Source organism: Arachis ipaensis, chromosome B07, assembly GCF_000816755.2.
Source record: "Arachis ipaensis cultivar K30076 chromosome B07, Araip1.1, whole genome shotgun sequence".
Taxonomy (NCBI): Eukaryota; Viridiplantae; Streptophyta; class Magnoliopsida; order Fabales; family Fabaceae; genus Arachis; species Arachis ipaensis.
Genome location: NC_029791.2, coordinates 122758071 through 122780369, shown reverse-complemented (window position 1 = coordinate 122780369; position 22299 = coordinate 122758071). Strand labels below are relative to the sequence as shown.

At 35.5% G+C, this 22299-nt stretch overlaps 3 protein-coding genes and 1 pseudogene across 8 annotated transcripts in view; 2 read left to right on the top strand and 2 right to left on the bottom strand.

Annotated features, from left to right (window-relative positions):
• Window positions 1–2323, top strand: part of LOC107606212 (mechanosensitive ion channel protein 2, chloroplastic) — a 7089-nt gene extending 4766 nt beyond the window's left edge. For all 3 annotated transcript variants that reach the window (XM_016308228.2, XM_016308227.2, XM_021106510.1), the window contains 6 exons: window positions 1–148; window positions 333–443; window positions 585–752; window positions 858–971; window positions 1191–1247; window positions 1334–2323. In XM_016308228.2, coding sequence (XP_016163714.1) covers window positions 1–148; window positions 333–443; window positions 585–752; window positions 858–971; window positions 1191–1247; window positions 1334–2134 — 1399 coding nt within the window. In that variant the 3' untranslated portion in view covers window positions 2135–2323. The remainder of the gene's footprint in view (window positions 149–332; window positions 444–584; window positions 753–857; window positions 972–1190; window positions 1248–1333) is intronic.
• LOC107606211 (uncharacterized protein At1g04910) lies at window positions 4071–8545 on the bottom strand. Its single transcript, XM_016308225.2, has 10 exons — window positions 8327–8545; window positions 8037–8099; window positions 7850–7931; window positions 7676–7746; window positions 7433–7521; window positions 7122–7325; window positions 5978–6248; window positions 5121–5348; window positions 4803–5000; window positions 4071–4445 (listed from the first exon to the last, which is right to left on the bottom strand). Exons 1-10 carry the CDS (start codon window positions 8459–8461, stop codon window positions 4236–4238), a joined length of 1551 nt encoding a protein of 516 aa, XP_016163711.1. The 5' UTR covers window positions 8462–8545; the 3' UTR covers window positions 4071–4235.
• LOC107606210 (mechanosensitive ion channel protein 2, chloroplastic) lies at window positions 12948–20396 on the top strand. 4 transcript variants are annotated; one of them, XM_021106508.1, is made up of 14 exons: window positions 12949–13175; window positions 13490–13649; window positions 13754–13810; window positions 14004–14149; window positions 14542–14674; window positions 14759–14856; window positions 14931–15044; window positions 15635–15695; window positions 16020–16169; window positions 16310–16420; window positions 16527–16694; window positions 16802–16915; window positions 18914–18970; window positions 19379–20396. In XM_021106508.1, exons 2-14 carry the CDS (start codon window positions 13539–13541, stop codon window positions 20141–20143), a joined length of 2085 nt encoding a protein of 694 aa, XP_020962167.1. In that variant the 5' UTR covers window positions 12949–13175; window positions 13490–13538; the 3' UTR covers window positions 20144–20396. The 4 variants fall into 4 exon arrangements, with proteins under 4 accessions (XP_020962168.1, XP_020962167.1, XP_016163710.1 ...); XM_016308224.2 differs by having other exon boundaries at window positions 13751–13810; window positions 14762–14856; XM_016308223.2 differs by having other exon boundaries at window positions 13751–13810.
• Window positions 20979–22069, bottom strand: LOC107608463 (annotated as a pseudogene).

The following is a 22299-nucleotide window of genomic DNA, read 5'->3' as shown; positions in this document are numbered from 1 at the left end:
GGGATTTGACTTTGCTGGGAAAGCTGTATATACTGCTGTATGGGTTGCTGCAGTGTCACTGTTCATGGAGTTGCTAGGTTTCTCCACACAGAGGTGGTTAACTGCTGGTGGTTTGGGCACAGTATTGCTCACTCTTGCAGGTCGCGAGGTAAAGAACTATTTCTTGTAGTAGTGCTGCTAGTATTTGACTCGAGTTATTCATTGCAACTTGTGGATCTCCATAACAGCAAGTCCTCCAAATTCACTATAGCCCGTAGCCCACATTATATAGCCAATTAAGCTGTTCTCTCTCTTGTGCTGCCATTTTAAGTCCATATTTGTGATTGGTCTAGATATTCACAAACTTCTTGTCGAGTATAATGATCCATGCAACTCGGCCGTTTATTATGAATGAGTGGATTCAAACGAAGATTGAAGGATATGAGGTTTCTGGTACAGTTGAGGTTTGTTTCTTTGCCTTGCATAAATTGAACATTTTTATAATACACACACACACACACACACATATATATATATATATATATAATGAAATTTTAATTATTTATTTATGTTTGATTAAAATGCCCCTTTTTCTCCCACTACAGCATGTAGGATGGTGGTCACCAACAATTGTGAGAGGTGATGATCGGGAAGCAGTTCATATTCCCAATCATAAGTTCACTGTAAATGTTGTGAGAAATCTGACTCAGAAATCCCATTGGCGCATCAAGAGCTACATTGCTATCAGTCACTTGGATGTTAACAAAATTAATGTTAGCAATCTTAGTTCCCCTCCTACAAACTTGTTCAGGAGTTTCTGATGTGTATTATTTTCCTCTGAAAACTAAGTTTTTCTCTATTCCAATCTACTCATGCAGAATATTGTAGCTGATATGCGGAAGGTTTTGGCCAAAAATCCTCAAGTAGAGCAACAAAAGTTGCATAGAAGGGTGTTTCTGGAGAATGTCAATCCGGAAAATCAGGCTCTTATGGTAAGTGTCGGTGCTGTTCTTCTGCAAGTCTGAAACTTTCTTTTGATGCATGTTTTGATGTTTTCTGCACTGACTGGGGAATTATTTATCTATCAATATTTTTAAGGATTCACTATTATTCTGTGTTTTATCACTGTTCAAGTTTTTCCTTGAGATTAATTGTTTTGTTTTTGTTTTTTCCCTTAATTTATCATTATCTTACAGCCTTTCTTATTGCAGATATTAATATCTTGCTTTGTGAAAACTTCACATTTTGAAGAGTACCTCTGTGTTAAGGTATGACCTAGAGCAATTACCATTACATACAGTTGGAGCAATAAATCGTGTTCTGGTAGTTGTTTTTTAATGTGTAATATCTACAGGAGGCAATTCTCTTGGATCTTCTTAGAGTTGTCACTCACCATCGAGCTCGGCTAGCCACTCCCATCCGTACAGTTCAGAAAATATACAGTGAGGCTGACTCGGAAAATATACCTTTTGGGGACACTATTTTCACTCGATCCAGAGCAGCAGGAAATCGCCCATACCTCCTTATAGAACCGCCATATAAAGTTAATGGTGAGGATAAACCTAAACCTTCAGCTCGTTCGACTCGTCCAAATGAGGAAAAAGATGCCAAAGTTGATGAAACCTTGATGTCTGACCCCAAAGGAGATGAGAATTCAGTGGTGACATCAACCACCTCACCTGGTGTAAGCTCCAAGGATAAATCCAAGACAGCTTCTGAAGCCCAGAGTCAGAATCTGGGTTCTAATGGTTCAGTTGAGAAGACCTCCAAAACCTTGCAGCCCAAAAAGGAAAATGCAAATGCAGGAAAGGGAGCAACAGTTCCCCTATCGAAAAACCTTGCACAAAGTGCTGTGCCCGAAACTTCTCCGGTGACTTCACATGAGTCTAGCAAAGGAGAGACAACTTCTGCTAGTCCTTCACCGTTGAAGCAAGATGAAGAGAAATCTGCTGTGTCCTCACCTTCAATTAGGCCTTCCTTGGAAGATAATATCCTCCTTGGTGTTGCTCTCGAAGGTTCAAAACGAACTCTACCGATCGAGGAAGAAATGACTCCCCTTCCTATCCCTGGAGAGTCGCAAGAATTTGCTGTCCAAAGGAATGGGAGTGGACCTCCTGCTACCAAGGATAAGAAGGATCCTAAGCAGAATGATTAGATTAGTAGCTTAGAAGTTGATATTTTAATACCTGCGTTCTATTGAAATTATGCAGAAAATGATCCAGCTGTCTTTTTTAAAGTTGGAATTATGCATTGTATTCACCCTATATATAATGATGTACATAATAATCAATTCATAATATTGTTAACTATTACCTTCTGAATAATAGTGTTTAGTTTTATGGTTTGTTTCCTACGCAATCATAAGTAGAAAGGGGGATAAAATAAGTATTGTACCATCCACCACTCGCATCTCATTGGTAGCATTTGGTGCAGAGACAAAGACTAATAAAAGACTAAGACTAAGAGACAGAGATTGAAATAAATTTTACTATTCTATTTGGTGCAAAGTGGGAGATAGAAATTGAAATAATAATGAAGCTCTAATTTAATTTGTACAAAAGGTAAAATTGAAATTAATTGATTGAAATGAGGATATTTTAGGTATAAAATGTTATTAAAGTTTCAGTCTTCATCTCTAAAAATTTCAGTTCCCTGTGTCCCCACTTTTTGGAGATACTGAAATTTTAGGGACAGAGACAGAAATTTTAGTACCAGTTTTTGAACCAACAAACATAATACTGAGTCTCAGTCTTTCAGTATCTGTCTTAGTATCTCAAAACAAACGCTACCATTTAGATTATCTGTGTACATATTAGTGTGGAGCTTGTGGCCATCATTTTGTTTGATGCTATGTTTGGAAGGGGAAGCAAGCAAAACCTTTAAATTTGGAATAAGAAATACGGAAAAGTTCATCTAATGTTTTATGTTAGAGAAAAAATAAGTATAAATCGTAATTAATATCAAATCAAGGAAGTTTTCAACATTTATTAGACTTGAACTAAATTTGGTTCAGTTTAAAGGGTGGTCCTCTAATTAAGGGTTGTAACTAAAGGTAAATAATAACTAAGAGGAGACTTCAAATTCAGACGAAAGTATAAAAACGAAGATTTAAATATAAAATAGCTTTCAAAAAAAAAAAAAAAAGGAAGCTCCAAACACAATTTATGATAGAATACTTTGAAGACCTTTGATCTATGTAATGAACCTCATCTAATAAACACTTTAGTTTCTTGTTGCATAGAATGAGTCAATCTATTTGAACCAATTAAACATCAGAAAAATTATCTTTTTATATACCTAAACAAGAAATAATTAGTCACATCTGAAACAGCATTAGCAAGTCAGAGGTCACAGACAAAGTTGCCCGTCATTCAGATATAGGGATGGCAAAATTCCCCGAGACGCGGGGATCTCTGCGGGGACTGCCCCGAATGGGGATCCGATTGTGGGGAATTTTCCCCGCGGGGATGGGGATGGGGGACAAAATTCCCCCGAAGATCGTTGCGTCTCCCCATTGCGTTATTTCAAAAGAAGTCACCATCGTGTTATTTAGACTTTTTGTATAAAATCTTGCAGTTTTTGTATAAGATAGATACTTGTAGCTCTATTAATATGAAAATTAAAAATTAGTTAGAACTATTATGTAGATGGAGAATGGGGTCCCCGCGGGGAATGGGGCTCCGTGGGGAATGGGGATGGGGAGCAATTTTCCCCCACGGCGGGGAATGGGGCGGGGATGGGGAGTAAATCTGAGGGCGGGGATGGGGAGTAGGGAGGCATCCCCCGCCCCCGCCCTGCCCCATTGACATCCCTATTCAGATAGCACTAGCAATGCTCAATGTTTGTTCAAGTCACATATAATGAGGTCCAAGTTTGATGTATAATGTAAAACGAAAGAAGGCATTCTTTTTCTGATAATGAACATAAAACAAACAATAATTTGCACCAAATTAAAAAAGAAGCAAAAAAAAAAAGATCCCCTTTAGGTAGAATTAGTTTCCAAGTGTGCATTAAGTTCCCATATCTGTTTGATGCTAATATATTGTTTACTTAACACAATTGATGAAGTGAGACTTTCTTTGAAACTAGTGTCACTCCAAAAAAAATAGTTCCATTTAATCTTTAATAGAATGAATTCTAAAACTCCCAGAGCAACATTACAATTAGAATCGTGTGAGAGGAAATTTCTGTGGAACTTAATAAATCAATAACAACTCGATGTAGCTAACTACATAAAAAACCTCCTCTTCTCATCATTAAGCTTTACACATGCAATCAGGAGCAGGGTATGTATAAATTGATTGCTTCTCTTTTCTTAATCTTATCTGGCCTTGTCTATTTCTATGTCCATCAAGAACTGCGCTCTGAAATTCTGGCCAGCCTATGCTTTTGTTCTGAAATAGCTGCCCCAATAGCCCCATGTTTGGCCTGATAGTCTTCAGATTCATATAAGCACGGTGTCCCACCTACAAATGCATAGGGTGTTCCGTTTAAATAGTAAGATTTATTCTTGATATCTTGTATCAGTTTATGTTTGGTTTCTATTTCCAGTTCTTGTTCTCAGGATTTAGTTAGGAGAAAAAGTGAAAGCAGAATAGAAAAGATTATGTTGCTTTCGGCATTTTCACCTTTTTCCGTTGTAAAATGTTGCTTTTCATATTGACAATGTAAATAGGAAAAAAGAAAAGAAACCAAACAGGCCTTAATAGATCAGATTCAGCTTTGTTTAGGCTCCTTTAAAACTATGAGTAGGTGTGAAATATGATTCTTAGAACTGTTGAATTTCAAATAAAATGCTTTTAACAATAAAAAATGGATCTTACCAGAGCATTGTGCATATTGCCAGGAGAAGCAGAAATGAAGATGTCACTGTGCATGCTCACATAATAATCAACAGCAGCTAATAGTGATGCCTTTCCATTAACCTTGGCCAGTTCCTCAGCGGAGACTAGACTCCTCTTATCTTCCATCAGTGGAAACAATTTGCTTAAAGATGCTATCCTAGCTTCTCCACCATAAACCTGAAAGAAAAGATTGCTATTAGATTATTAATCACCAGCTACATTCTTATGAATATCACAAATGAATTAATTGGTGTTACATAATCACAAGCCATCATACTTTATACGATGTCCACGAACCTTGTGGGAAGCGAGATAAAGCCGTGTTTTATTGTTGAACCCCAAAGCTGCCAGAAGCAATCCGATCTCTTCGGGAGTCAGCGGGCAACGCCCCTGATTTCTTAACTCTTCATCGGTGAATTGAGCTTTCAACACCCTTCCCTGCCAAATCACCTGTCTATACTTAGCTAGAGCAAGTTTCTCAGCTTTACCCCCACCAAAGTCACAAGCTGAATGAGCAGCCATATCCTGCATAGGAAATCTGGATTCAGTCAATGTTGCTGTTACGAAACTAAATAGGAGTGTCAATCTTCTGAGAAAGATGATGAAGAGCAGCAACTGAGATGTGCAGAATTCAAGATGAAACGTGCAGTTTTTTAACACAGTAGTTGATCTAATAGATTATAGATCTCTACAACAAAAATAATCATTTTTGTTCTACTTAAACATGTATAATTGGCTAATATTTTACAATAGCATAAATCATCATTCAAGCACATGCTAGCATGCTTACACACATGCACAAAAGATAGAATAAAATTTGCCTAAAAGCTTGTAGTTACTTTAAAAGGTCGTCATGATAGAAATTAACATATTCATTGTGCATGACAAGTGTACAAAGTGGCTCATCTGCTACTAAAGCTTAGATCATGAATTCGTCATTCAAACACAGCAAGTATAATTACAGAAACAGTAGAAAAAAAATACTTGTGTAATAAGACCATTATATCAATGGTTCTACTTCATAATATAAAGCAATTATTCTGTGTTAGGAAATGGTAAAATGAGCTAGAAATTTAAGAACACTGCTGTATTATCAAAAGTCTTGAGGAGATAATGAGATATCAGTGAGATATGACTGAGGTAAAGGCTAATACCTTGTCAAAACGCAGATGCAACACAATATACTTCCCAATTTGCTGTTTTATAAATTCAACAGTTCCCTCCATCATATAGTCATTCCCCTTTGCTTGGTTGATGCTAGGAGTCTGTCGAAGGCGATGAATGATGGTTTCTCCTAACTCCTTGACATGTGGAACGAAGGTCAATGCTTCAAAGTTGACCTTACAACGGAGACGCTGGATGTCTGATGGCAAGTTGTTGAATGTCAAGCGATGAGAGAAGGGTGCAATAGCAGCAATCCCGTAACTGTATCAACCAGAAAATCTACAACATTTGAAAATAGACATCTATGTAAATAGTATATATGCAAAGAACGCCTCATGGCCTTTGGGGCCTATGTTTTTTCCCCCCTTCCTGTAAGAATACTTTGCATACAATTAGGCTATTGTAGGAAGAACAAAAGCTAAAATCCAATGCATTTAGGATCCTCATTAACATTATAGCCTCAACAAGAAGTTGATATCGTCAAACAAATTTCATCCAAATTAAGCCCCCACCCCGCTCGCGAAGTATTCTTTATCCAAGGTATATCCATGGTTATCAATTTATTATCTATAACAACTAAAAGTGCCAATTAACACACTTGAAATCAATGGTTATCCAAGGTGTCTGCCTAGCAATTGACTTGAAGTGCCAACTAATCAGAATTCTGTGTCTCTAAATGCATCATAATCAAAATATTTTCTTATTTTCTACAAACAAATGAAGTCTTAAAAGTGTATTAAAAACCTGCTGCCTTAGTTAGTATGAAAAACCTAATATTATGCATAGTACTTCATGTCTTCCATTTGGACAAATATCATGAGCTCACCAATACTTGTTTCTAACTGTCTCCATTTTTTCCAGTCGATGAAGCAAACAATAATATTTCACGGGAAACATGTTCTCCAAGCTCAAAATGGAAGTTATGTCTTTATAGCTATCTAGAGAATCACCTACAAATTATATCATAGAATTTCATACTAATCTTCAACATCAAAAGCTTCTTGCAAATGTTGACAATGATAAAAGTAAAAAACTATCGAAGTAAATCAATGACTATAGTAATGGTAGAATGAAAGTTCATTTGTAATGAAAAGAAATGCTATGACAGCATTGGAGGATAAGCAGTTTGCATACCTCTGAAGTACAGGCAAGACATTTTCTATGTACCAGTCAGCAGTGGCTTGAACTGGTGCTGTTTTAATTCTAGTAGCTCTTATGCCTGTGGCATAGTATTGCCTTGTGCTCCATGAATAGTCACTAGGAAGTTCTTTCACAATTGAGATGTCATCACGGAGGACATCAATGAAGTGATCTACATCAAATATATCGGCAAATGAACTGCAGGAAAAAAAACATAATATTCAGGTAAATAGATACATTCCATATTTGAAAATGAAACAAAGAATAAAAAAAAATTGTTGCGAAACAGGCTACTCTATGTATACCTTGAATCTTGCCAAACAGGATTAACTTCAAAATGTGGAACCACCAATGTAACATTCAAAATCTTAGCAACAGCAACAGCATCGCATATCTATCAAAGAAAGCACGTGGGCAAGTGATATAAGAAGAGTGATCAAAGTGTTTAGCCAAATACCATGCTGTTAATGAATAATCAATATACACTAATACTATTCTTCATATCTTTGATGAAATTACATCCTTCCAACACAAAATCATTTACTTACCCCCATCTTCTGCTGGTTCAAACCTCCATCAAGGAAAACCTGGATATAACCCCGAGACTTTTGGGGTAATGCTGCAAAAGAAATTCGAATCAAATATGTAAAATAAGCAACACAGTCCTCATTTCCAAGAGAAACAAACTATCACTGCATAAGAATTTGCAAAATTGAACTCACAAGGTGATTTTGGAGGCTCAATACAACGTTTCCATCCTTGGAATTCCAAAGGAGACCAGAGACTAGTTTGAAGTTCCACAGGCTGAAAAAGAAACAAATAATTGGAAAATTCTCAAACAGATATAAATACACCCAAAAAATTTGGTAAAAAAAGTTAAATGAATCAAATAATGTGAACTATACTCACAGTTTGGCGTTGCAAAGCACCCTCAAGCAAATCCACATGCATAGGCCTTGGAGCATTCCATTCCTGCAGTTGAAAACAATTTTTTTAATTCCATAAAAAAAGGTTCCATATTCAAAATTAAACTTTTCTTTCTTTTTATGGTTATATTTCTAGAAGAAGAAGCGGAAGCTAAAACAAAAACAAATAAAATCGCAAATTCACGATTCTTCTTCCAATACAGATCACAAACAACTGAAATGTATCAAATTGAGGAAATAAAGAAGTGGATTAAAGAGAAAGAAGGGAGTTACAGAGAACATAGAAGGAGAAGCGCGACCCAAAGGTTGGAACAAGTTGGGAAAGAAATAGGGGAAGAGAATAACGGAAACTGCAGCAAGAGCTGATCTTTGAGAGTGGTTGAGTTGATCGAACAAGTGAAGCTTCATTGCCACAGTTACGATTCGATTATTAAGAACACTGAATCATGCAAATGGAGTTTCAGTTATAGTGATTCATGAAATTGAATTATCAAAGCAATGACGCCTATGCTAGGAAGAATGATAACTGATTTTGGTTGCATCAACCCCGCGAGCATACTAACTAGAATCTCAATTTAACTTTTAAAATTTTTTGATATTACGATTTTAAATGAGTTTATTAATTTTATGAAATTTGTATTAAATTTGACGATTTTACGATTTAAATATTGTTAAGATTTTACGTTTTATGTTTTTTATTAGATCATCTTCAATGAAAAAAAAATTGAATTGTGTCCAGGGATGAAAATAGCTTATGAAAGCTGTCTTTTAAAAGATAGCTTTTTAAAAGCTGCAGCACTTGTGTTTGGTAAAATCAAATTAAAAATGACTTTTAATAAGTACAAGCACCACAATTGTGTTTGGTAAAACAGCTTTTAAAAGTTAAAAAAATTATAATAAACATGTTTATAACAAAAAATAATTCCTTTTTTCAAATTTTTTAAAAATTTATATAATATTTTAAAATAAAATAATGTTAAAATAAAAAATTCATAATAAACATAAATATAATAAATAAATTTTTTTATTTTTTAACTTTAAAATTTTATATAAGTATCATAAAAATTTATTTAATCCTAAACATCATTACTAAAAATACTAAATTACCTAAATTACTATAACCTATTTTTTTCCACCAATCAAACTTGATGCTATATTATTTCGAACCATCTCCATAGTTCCAAGAAATTCATCTCCAACTTTTTCAACTCCATTTTCAGCTTCACCTTCATCACCATATCCATCTTCTTCTTCAAGCTCAACGTCCATCTGATCATATTTTTTAAACTTACGATCACTTGTAGAATAACGTCTAATGTAGTTATGCAGAGCCATTGTTGCAATAACAATTTGAATTTGTTTTTTATAGCTAAAACTAGGCATATCTCGTAAAATTTTTCATCTCTTTTTCCAAACTCCAAATGTACGTTCTATCACGCTTCTAAGTGAAGAATGAGCATAGTTATATATTTCGTAGTATCCAGAAGGTCCATTAACACGACGAAATTCTGGCAAATGATATGTTGCTCCTTTGTATGGTCCTAGATAACCTTTCTTTTCTGGATAGCCTGCATCTACTAAATAGTATTTACCTGTATATTATTAAATGAAAGAAAACATGATAAGAAATTAAATCTATATATGGAGTATATAATTTAATCTTAAAGATTATCAAGTATTACCTGGTGGAGGTTTTGGAAAGTTCAACTCAGATGTACCAATTGCATGTAAAAATACTCTTGTATCATGAGCTGTCCCTTCCCAACCGGCCAAAGCAAAAGTAAATTCCATATCAAAATTACATGCAGCCATAACATTTTGGGTTGGAATTCCTTTTCTACCAATAAATCGAATTTGGTCTTCAGTAGACACAATTACTGGCACATGAGTTCCATCTATAGCACCAATTGCATCCTATAATTAACATGATTAGAATATCAATTTTACAAATACTATAAAACAAATTTAATACCAACACATGCAATGAAAGATAATAATTTTTTTGTAATTATTTATAATACTTTTTAAAATAAATAATATATAAATTACCTTAAAGTGAGGCCAATATCTATCATCATTCCTTAATTTTGTAGGCACTTCTTTAAAATCACGATCCTTTGGTTGTATAATGTCTATGGCCATTTTGCACACAGCTTGTAGCACTTCTTCAAATTTTTGACTTATTGTTTCACCGGAATGTTGAAACCGCTCCTTAGTTGACTTATTTGAGTTTCCACCTCCTAGTACAAATAGGAACATTGCTAGCATTTCTGCAGCACTTATTCTCCTTGAGGCACATAAACCATAGTTTGTTTCTAAATCATAGCATAGTCTTTTGAAAACATCTTTTTCCATCCTAAACATGCTGCAACAACGACTATTATTTCCTTCTAATATCTCTTTAAGCCATTTGTTTCCTGTTTGTGTAGAAGTCATGCATGGTCTTTTATAGATATACTTGTTATAATATTGGAAGACTAAACATACTGTGGAAGTTAAAACTCGATCAAATTCTTCCTCTTCCTCTTCATCATAATCAATTTCCATATTCCAATGCACTGTATAATAACTATATTAAAAGAAAGAACACAAGGATTAAAAAAAATAGAATAATATATCAAGAAATGAAAGTCTTGTAATTTTTATTTGCAATAAAAAAGATCAAATAAAATAAACAAATCCAAGCAAATGAATGTAAATAGCAGACATAACTCATGGTCTATAAAATGAATGTAAAAAAATATTAAAAAAGCTTTGTAAATAAACTGTTCTCCTTCTCCTCTTGGACATTCTTTTCGTTCATTAACCACGCAACTTTGACTTCTTTATGCTTTAAGGCAACGAACAACTCTCTTTTATCTTTATCCAAGAAGAGTCGAGTTGCAAACATATAAATTTGTCCAAGTGGATCTATATCCGGTATAGCATCCAGTTCTTCTATTGCTTGAGTTATACTAGGTCCCAAAGTATCATTTTTATTGGAGCTCCTACGTTCCACAGCCTCACAAAGTCTATCAATTTGGTGTGACAATTTCTGAGCACCTCCAACTTTTTTTGCTTTCTTGTAAGTATTAGCATTAGTGAAATTTTCCCTTTTTCTTTTAATGTTTATAACACTAGACTCAGGCTCTATATCAGAATCCTCACTATCTTCAAGTTGTGTATCTTTCTCAATTGAAGAAGGAACTATTCCGGAAGATGGAGTCCAAGCATCTTCTCCTGTTGCAGCTGTTCTTTGAAACATCCTATCCAATGTTGCCTCAAAATCTGGATGAATCCCTTCTTTTCTAAATTTTTTAGCCTTTGGAATAACCTACATAAAATATTGATACTTAGTACTAATTATATATATATATATATATATATCAATATGTATGCTACTATGCTTACCAAACTAAGCTTAAGAATACTAACCGCTAATTTTTTAGCCCACCACTCTTCACTTGCATCAATTGTCTTTTTAGCAGAATCCCATCCAAGTCCAGTCTCGTTCCCTTTCAATTGCTTTCAATTCTTCCAATCTACTTTCAACTGATCCCATTTGTTTCTCAATTGTTTTCTATTATATTCTTTTCCCGTAGCTTTTGTAAATTCAGCTATCAATTGTTTCCAACCTTTGGTATCAAAATGTGTGCCCGGTTTGCTACCAGCTTCAATACTTTTCACACACAAAGCACAAAAGATATCTACTAGATTTTTGTTCCATTGTGCAATTTCTTTTCCATCATTTTTTTCTTCAGATGTGATCAAATTCATTGTTGTATCCATCAAAACTTATCATATGATAACAAAAAATTATTCCATAAGTTTATACAAAAATTGAAAGATTGAAAACAAAGTAAATCATAAAATTTTAAGTCAGGTATAACTAAATAGTTGTTATGTGCTACATAATAATAAACTTTATAAAATATTATTATCAATTAATAAGACTAATAAACATACAATATTATTCTATTCTAGTAGGCCAATAATAACACAGGAACCAGATATATTATAAAAACAAAAGAATCATAGAATAATTAATTAACATTACTTGAAAAAAAAACACAAGAAACAATAAACTGATAATATGATTCATGAATCAAATTTTGGAGTTCTAATTGAATTAATTAACACTTTATTTTGATACTAACTCAAATTTTAGAGACTAATAATTAACATATTTACTTGATTTATTCTCTGTACTAATATAAATAGATTTTTCATTAGTCAATAATAAAATTTGTATGTAATCCAATGTTAGTACTGGGTACGTTCATTACCCACCTATATATATTGGCTCACCTTTACAGATCACAAAAAATAGGACACTTATCTCAAATAAACTACTCTTATGATTATATATCTATATTTACATATGTATATACATGTTATTATAATTTGGACTAATGTTCATGCAAAAAAATTTTTATGATTGGTTTTCATAAACCATATCAACCTCTTCCCATTTCAAAGAACAGAGAAAAACAAATATAATAGATCTACTGAAAAAATACAAAATTAACGCAAAAAAATAACATAAATAGATAGAAGTTCATACCTAATATGTGATAGAGATGTATTTGTATTGAAATTTGTGAAGATTAGGTTGAAAAATAAAAAATATATGAAGATTGTATTTTATTATTCTCTCTTATTAATTTCTAGACCCACTTATAAAATTAAAAATGAGAAATTATATTTTATTCTCTCCCATAAAAAAAAATAGAGAGAATCCATTTCCCAACCCTATATCCTTGGAAACTTTGCTATTGACTCTTGTTGTAAAATATGGTTGACTTAAAAAAACAAATGATAATAAAACACTTATTTTTTTTAAAAGAAAATAGAGAATTATTCTCCAAAAAACAAGACAATTTATTTGTGATCCCACTTTAGGCCATGTCATCGCTATTTTCATTTTCATGCTGTGCGAAGCCAAAGCCAGAAACGATAACGTGTGCGCCGACATCGTTTTCAATTCCAATTCCAATGTGTGTGTTTGTTCTTTCGTGCTAAGCTTCAATCTCAAAGAGGACTTAGTTCTGAGGAATATTCCTTCTTCCTTTCCTTTTGTTTCTTCCCTCAAAGCTTGGAATATCGCAAACTCAGAATCATACTTCGTTTGCATCACTCAGGTGTATGTAACTAACTCGCATATCAATTTTCACTTCTCTCTCTATAATCGATGGTTTCATGAACTTAGGTTTACTCATGTTTATTTATTTTATCAAATTTTCTCTTTTTTGAGTAATTTGTTTGGCCTGAAAATATCTCAGCTTATTTTAGACTTTTAATTGCTGATAAAACTGCTAAAGTATGGATCTTTGGATTTTTACCCCCTTTTTTTCTTCCCTTGCAAAAATAAAACAACTATTTTTCTTGTCTGCTAAGGTGGTTATGTTCAACTTTTTTTCTTTCATGCAGTTCTAATTGTCCTTTTTTCTGTTACAGCTGTTTTTCAGATTGAAAGGATAAACTAGTTTGGAACTGTTACTATACGATGTTGTGCTCATTTCATCATCATCACCTTGGGCTTCAGTTCCATTCAACAATGGCCTATTCGGGTTCACATAGGCTACACAGCAATATCGAAAGCTGCGGTTTTTGTCATGTATGTTGTTATTATTTAATTTGATTTAGATTTGATTTGTTTTCTTAAAGAGTTTGCCTTCTTTTAATCTACAATGCTGAGTTTTATTTATTTCTTTACAGAAGCCCATGTGTGCAGATCGATTGTGTTTTGTAAATATCAATCATTCGCCAGAGTGTTTGGTATGACCCTACTGCTTTTGCTTCTTGAAATCTCCTGTGTATGCATATTGTTGGTAGTTTTATTTTTCTGAATTCCTGTTGCCTTCCAGTTTGAGATACTCTCATTCGCGTCACTTCTTCTATACGGTTATTGTACTAGATGTATGCCTTCTTTTGTTCATGGACTAAATTGATGATGAACTTTGTTTGACAGAGGCGGGATTCTTCTGCACTTATCCTATCCAGAGTACATGTCCCACTTAGGCCCTTACGATGTGTTTCGGTGTGCCAGTCCACACTAATACCAGCTGGAGGGTGTGAGGCTCCACTCAGGAATTTGGCTACTATTTCTTTATCAAGGTTCCCCTCTATTTTGTTCCCAGTAATTCAGAGAAAGTTCGACAAATTCATTGAAAACATGTCCATGTGTTTATTTATGGCAACATCACTTTCATATTATGTTATGAACTTGATATTTATGTTGGGCATCTGATGCCACTGAGCTATGGTTCCCTTTGAGAAGTAGTGGGTAGAATTGGGTAATTGATCAAACCCCAAGAATACCTGATTAAAGCTTGAACTTTTGATACTAAGTTCATTTATTATGACAGTTATATACACATGCTGCTTGCATAGAGTTTTATCTAGTGCTGAATTCAGCACATCTCTTCCTTTATCACCTATCTATTGCAGAACACAATCTCTGTGGACATACTTACGTTTTTAATTAATTTATTTTCAAATTAATGTAGGCCACAGTGCACTATATCAGGAAAACCCATTGTACAATTTGTACATCAATTCATCCCTGCCCTTGGTATCATTGGTTTTGCTGTCTGGGGTCTAGAGCCACTTCTGCGCCTGAGCAGGACTCTATTTCTGCAAGTTAGCATCTAATCTTTGTCTAAATTAAATCGAATGCCAGCATTAGTTAACTTCCTGTTTGGTGACATAGTGACATGTTTTCAGAAGACTGACAAAAGTTGGAAGAAAAGTAGTTTGCGTTATTTAATGAAATCTTATCTTCAACCTTTGCTGCTATGGACAGGGGTTATGCTCATATGCAGGTAATCTCATAGTTCAACAGGTATTTTTCTACTGGAAACTTGAAGAACTCTAATGCTATCATAAACTCTTTCAGGGATTTAGATCCATTAGTCTTACCATCAGAAACCAGTCAGGCTGTGAAGCAACGGCTGCTGAGTTTTGTGAGATCCTTGTCAACAGTCCTTACATTTGCTTATTGTTCTTCAAGGTAGATGTTATTTCTCAGAATTATGTCCCACAATTATTGTTATATTAACCAAGTTACTATTATATTGTACCTTTTGTAAGTCAAGCTTCTCTTTCTTGTTTGGTAATGATAGTTGCACACCTTGATTGATGTTCAATTTTTACCCTATTAATTAAATTAAAGTATGGAGAAGATAGAAGGAGGAAAAGTATGTGGGGTTCACATTCAAATCAATGGTGGTGGATTGGGTGTATAAAGTGAAACACCTATCTAGGTGTAGAATTATCATTTTCCTTTCTTGTTATCTGAACTCGAAGTAAAACACAAACTATTATGCAAATTTAAAACATTTAAGATAGTATAGAAGGAAAAATAGGAAGTACAGAGAAATGCTGGGTTCTATCTGCTTGTCATAGATAATTCTATTCTATTTTATTTTGATAATGGTTACACATTTTATTTGATTGATCTTGTTATTTTTTAATAATATTATTCCTATTTATTGTTGCCTTGTAGTTGTAAAATAATTATTTTGGTTCTTTCTATGATGTATTTGGAATCTGGTGTGTTGTTTCAATTATAATCTAATATGCACGTACTACTTCTTTCAGCTTAATTAAGCAAGCACAAAAAAGTTGTATGGAGATGAATGACTCCAGTGATGAAAGGAATGTATGTTTCTTTCTCTTCTCCTTATCATTATTCCATTCTCCACATAACATTTTGCTGCAATAATGATTAGTTATTTTTTGTTTTGAGATCACTTAATTGAAGCTTTAAATTAGTTGTGTTATCAAGTGAAGTTTCAAAGCAGTCAACTATTAGTGAATGAAGATTTGTATGTGACTAAGATTTACACATAACTTTGAGTATGCAGGCTAAACAAAGCAGTGTTGTAGCCTTGTAGGGCATTTTTTCTCAGTTTCATCTTGTCAACTCTTGAGGGCATTCCTCAAGCGTAAACACAAATCTCACTGAAAGTTGTGTGAATGACAGATGAGGATTGATTTTACTGGTAAAGCTTTATATACTGCAATATGGGTAGCTGCTGTGTCACTGTTCATGGAGTTGCTGGGATTCTCCACACAGAAATGGTTGACTGCTGGTGGTTTGGGCACAGTATTGCTTTCGCTTGCAGGTCGTGAGGTACAGTATAGGATCTCCAATACTGTTCATGAGAATCATTAAGCCTATCATTTGCTTTTTGTGGATCATCCTTTATATTAAGTTTAATAAGTCTCTCTTGTTTACTGCTGTTTTAACTTCACTTTCTGTGATGCATTCAGATATTCATGAACTTCCTTTCAAGTATAATGATTCATACAACTCGACCATTTGTTGTGAATGAGCGGATTAAAACAAAGATTAAAGATGATGAGGTTTCTGGTAGAGTTGAGGTTGGTATCTCTTATTCATACATTTTCCCTGTAAGAATAGTTTTTATTATAAATGATATTTTGTTTTCTTATATATTCAATTTTCCAATTTCCATATTTTTTATAGCATGTAGGCTGGTGGTCACCAACAATTGTTAGAGGTGCTGATTGTGAAGCAGTACATATTCCTAACCAGAAGTTGAGTGTAAACATTGTAAGGAATCTTAGTAAGAAATCTCATTGGCGCATCAAGACTCATCTTGCCATCAGTCACTTGGATGTTAACAAGATCAATGTGAGCACTCTTGGATTACTTGCTTTAAAACTTGTTGAGGGACTTTATTTTGGCTATCTCATTGTGTGAAAGCTAAGGTAATCTCTTAACTAAATTTTTTGATGTAGAATATCCTAGCTGATATGCGCAAGGTTTTGGCTAAAAATCCTCAAATAGAGCAGAAAAGATTGCATAGAAGGGTTTTTCTGGAGGATATCAATCCAGAAAATCAGGCTCTTATGGTAGGTACCCTTTTTTTGTGCCCATTGTTTTTTGAAAAATTGAGCTCATAAGTTCATATATACACAATCACTCCCAGGGCTTGGCCCATATAAAAAGCCGCTAAACTGGCGCCCAGGCTAGCCTAACCACTACATAGGTCCTAGCTTTCGGGTGTACTAACACAAGTGAGAGACTAACTATCAGATAATGTCAGACTAGAGCGTCATCAAAAGAATGCCCCTTCTGCTGTCAAACTATCTCTACACGTGGCCGTTCGGAGAATCGCCATGAGGCTCGTCCATCTCCTCATCCTGCTCTATCTCTATCTCAGGATCCTCCTCTTCCTTATCATCCGCAGCTACAACTATACCCTCAGATCCACCAGAAACACTGCTGTCACTGTACAAAACCATTCGCGAGCACAGGTCCGTTCGCGTATATAGGAGCTACCCCACCGTCCGGTAGTGCCGGCTCATCAGGCTGTGGAAAGTCGGGGATCGGCTCAGGGGGAAAATCCCACTCTGGTGGTATCACAGGTATGTAGTCACCAGCTAACTCGGGGACATCAGGAATGATAGGCTCAGGTTCCACCTCATTCAAAGGTTGAGCTGGTATAGGGTGTCCGGGATCATCAGGAAAAGGATGTCCAGGTGCGTCAGGATGTAACCAAGATAAGGGAAAATCGTAAGGAGCATCGGGGTCAAAATGCGGGCTAGACAGAGGATGTTGAAAAGCTTGATTAGGTAACGCATATCGTCTAATACGAGGCTCCAAACCCATAATGAAGTAACTGTGATGTACCGGATCCTCGTAGACGGTGGGGTAGCTCCTATATACGTGAACGGACCTGTGCTCGCGAATGGTTTTGTACATAGTGACAGCAGTGTTTCTGGTGGATCTGAGGGTATAGTTGTAGCTACGGATGATGATGAGGAGGAGGATCCTGAGATAGAGATAGAGCAGGATGAGGAGATGGACGAGCCTCATGGCGATTCTCCGAACGGCCACGTGTAGAGATAGTTTGACAGCAGAAGGGGCATTCTTTTGATGACGCTCTAGTCTGACATTATTTGATAGTTAGTCTCTCACTTGTGTTAGTACACCCGAGAGCTAGGAGCTATGTAGTGGTTAGGCTAGCCTGGGCGCCAGTTTAGCGGCTTTTTATATGGGCCAGGCCCTGGGAGTGTCATGTAAATATTAGCTACGTAGGATGACGAGGATGTAAACTGACTTGATCTTGTGTAAACGCTACATGTTTTGTTATAGTGTACATGATGTATATTATCAACTGTGTTTCTATGTTTCTTTATGCTTCCTTTCTATTTCTCTCAATGTATGCCTTTTTATTTTACCTTGTTATCCGCAACAATATAAAAAAAAAAAAAAGTTACTCGTAAAGCTGGCATCGCTCTAACAAGGAACAGGCTCATATGTTTTCCTTCTGTTTATCTTCAATATATGCTTTTAAAGGCATTTTCAAGGCTTATCTTTAGATGCATCTTGTAACATAATCTAAGGCAAGATGCCCTCAAGGCTCAAGCTTAGGATGAAAAGCTCTGCTTTCCTATGCCTTTTCAAATTTTCAAGTGAATGATCTCCAAGTTAGAAAAGAAACAGTTTCAATTTTTAACTAAATATAAATTGACATATATAGGTAAAGAAGACTTAAATTTTTATCTTAAATAATTTGGGACAGACTATTAAGCAGCTCTGGTTCATATTGCTGAAGACTACTAAATTCTGCTTCACAATCATACATGTATCATAATGCTTATTGAACACCAGTTACGCTCTGAGCAACTTATCAAGTTTCTATTCATTGTATCTTGGGCTTCCTGTTCTTTTTACATCTATTCTTGTAATTTGGATGTTTAAGGCATCTGATTAGTTAGCATTTCTTTCATTGTAACTTTGGAATATGCAGAAATCTATTTTTTGTCTGCCTTACTAATTAATTACAAGTTCTCGATTTTCTCCTTTTTTTCATTTCTCAACTGCCATGGTTTTTTCTGTTACAGATATTAATATCTTGCTTTGTTAAAACTTCACATTCCGAAGAGTACCTTCGTGTTAAGGTGAGTCTTGATTGATTATAGCAGCTGTTGATGCATAAAGCATGATGGTTTAATGGTGGAGACTCACATGCAATTTGTCTTCATGTGAAGTTGACAGTTAAAAACCGTTAGATGATAATTTAGTCAAACATATCAAATCATCTAATAGTTTTCAACTACGAACTTCACATGAAGACAACTGCATGGAGTTTTTACCTAATTTAACATATGTCTATAGATGTTTTGTAATGCAGCTCTTTCAACTCAATTGTAATAGTATTCTCAATCCCTGTTATGCTTTAAAACTCATCTGTAATGGTCTCCAATTAGTTTTACTTCTATGTATTCCTTGATAAGGGGCATTTAGTATCAGTTACGGATAAGTGGCTTACTTAGGTAACTGACAAGCAATTTTTGTAATAAAAACAGGAGGCTATTCTCTTGGATCTTCTCAGAGTTATCGATCATCATGGAGCTCGACTAGCGACCCCCATCCGCACAATTCAGAAGATGTACAGTGTCACTGATTCAGAAGCCGATCCATTTGATGAGAACCTATTCACTCGTTCCAGAGCTAAGGCTAACCGTCCATTCTCATCAAAGGATTCACCTTACAATGTTAAGCCTTCAATTCATTCGAACATTACAAACGAGAAGGATACCAAGTTTGAGGAAACCTTGACATCTGACTTAAAAGTAGATGACGACTTTGCAGGGCCATCAACCTCCACATCCAGTGTAAACTCCAGCAACGAGAAATTTAACCCTTCTGAATCCAAAACCAAGAATATGGATCGTGACAATTCGGTCCAGAAGACATCCAAATCCATGCAGCCCAAGGAAAAAGCAGGAAGTGCAGGAAACAGGACATCACCGGAATTTTTGTTGACTTCCAAGAAGTCAGGCAGAGGAGATGCTACTAATTCTGTTACCTCTTCACCATCAAAGAAAGGTGAAGAAAAAGATAAATCTGGTGGCTCATCATCATCAACTATTCCTTCCTTGAAAGAGAATATTGTTCTTGATGCTGCCTTGCTGGGAGCGAAACGAACACTTGAAATAGACGACAAAATTAGTCCACCTATCGCTGCAGAGCCTCCAGAATTCGCTATCCAACAGAAAGGATGTGAACCTCGTGGAATTAAGGATCACAAGGGTTGTAAGAAGTCTCCTAATGCTAAGCAGAGTGATTAGATGGATAGTCTCCTAATGCTAAACAGAGTGATTAGCTGGATAAGCAGAGTTTAGATGTGTTGTTTTAAACATATAAGAGAGCCTTTTTCCTTGAACTGTGCAAAAATGATGCAGCTGTTATTTTTATGCTGGCATTGTGCATTGTATTCTTTGTACTTGATTCCCCTTATGTAAATAACTGCTGGATTTGCACCCCCAGTTAGAACCTTCTGTATATCATCAAAGCAAAGAAAGCATTTTTGCTTATGAGATACTCCCAGATCGTACCATGAGCTATCAAAAACTCTCATAGAAGCATAAAGTTGTGTTTTCCTAAGGTCAAATGCGATATCAAACCAACCAGACTTTTAGTTTGTACTTTGATTTATTCAACCATTAAAATTTATGGTTAATCAACAAAATTGTTCTCCAGTTGAAAATGTTTAAACCGGAAATTTAGATAGTCATATTGAATATCTTATCACCTATAGTTTTGATCTTTGGTTTCAGAAGGTAATAGAGTTGAAGATTTGTGATTCCTTGCTTCAATGACTGTAGCAACTTGAGCAGCTTTCTTAGCTTTCTGGGGATTTAAGCACAGCCATTGTCTATGGTTTGTTGAATGTATATCTTATAAGGGAATTCTTTTGGTAGTTACTACAAATAGTGTTGCCTCATTCAACTAGACACTGACATTAATAAGTCAAAAGTTATATAAATGCAAGCATTAAGAATGCTTCCAAACCCACCTAGACAGAGAAATTTTTAACGGCCCTTTTCAAACTCATTCTGAATGACAAACTCCTAAATGGTAAACACTAAACACTCACGTTTAAACAGCTTCTGTAGGAGCAGATTTGAACAGAATAGTGCTACATTTTAATTTATAACCAATGAAAGAACAATTACTACAAAACAAACAAACAAACAAAATGTTCCACATTGCATTCAGATTTCCATGTTCCCTGAATAGAACAAAATCATATTGGTTTTCATCCAAAAAAAGAAAAAAGGAACACAGAAAATGTTTTCTGAAACTAACCGCAACTTAAAACCATAACATTTTAACCATCTCAAACCATCCTCCGGGGCCTCCCTCGCTTCCGCGAACCCACACTACCCGAAACATCAACCGCCGCAGGCGCCACCGCAACTGGCACCGGTTGCTGCATGCAATCGGAAGCCACCGTTTGCGGCGCAGCATTTCCATTGGATTTCAAGCTCTCAAAGACAAAACCCATCGGAAAGAAGCCCCAATTGCAATAATACTTCTCCTCACCAGGCACCAACGGCGGCATAGCAGTAACCGCAGCACCGTGAAACGACCTCTCGCAATTGTCGTTTTGGCACCTCAAGCAACACCCCTCGTAAACCCTAGGGTATTCATACATCAAGTAACAGTACGGACACGCCGTCCAGAAGTTCCCCGAATAAGGATCGCTCCCCCTCGTCCGATAAGACGGACCAGGCGTCGGAAACGAGGGCGAATGCATGCTGGGCGAAGGGGAAGCGGTTCTTGTCAGGGTGGAGGAGGAGGGCGAGCCTGCGGTAGTTGGACCTGATGACGTGGAGGTCTTGAGAGTGTAACACGTCGACTTGGAGTATTTGGTACCACTGCGGGGTGTTATCGGTGGTGGTGGCGTCGGAGATGAGGAGGACGTCGGCGATGGCAAGGATCTGGTCGGAAGTTTCTAGAAGGGGCTCGGTTTCTTGGGCGAGGATGGCGAAGTCTTTGGCGCCGTTGAGGTCGCGGTTCTGTAGAAGCTTCTCTGCGATTCCTATCAGACGTTCAGCTTCTTCTTTGTTGTTGTCGTTGTTCTGCATATTTTTTTTTTCTTAATTATTGCAGTTTCGTTTGGTTAGGTTTGTTGTCTGAGATGGGCCTCAGCCAACTGTCTCGGTTTGAAATGCTAACTAACTCTCTCTTCGGAAAGAAGCACTTTTATTACGCAAATTATTTTTTATATTGGGTGGGGAACAGTATTTTGCAGATTCATTGATGGTAAACGTGTTAATGTCAAATACTCAAATGTAATACTGTTTAACGAGTAATTAGTTAAAATCTGTTTTCAAAATTTTAAAAGTGGAAATTTTAATTAAAAAAAATATACAAAAATATTTTTAAATATTTTAATAGATAAATCAGTTTTCAGTCTATTTTATGACAGAGTAATTAC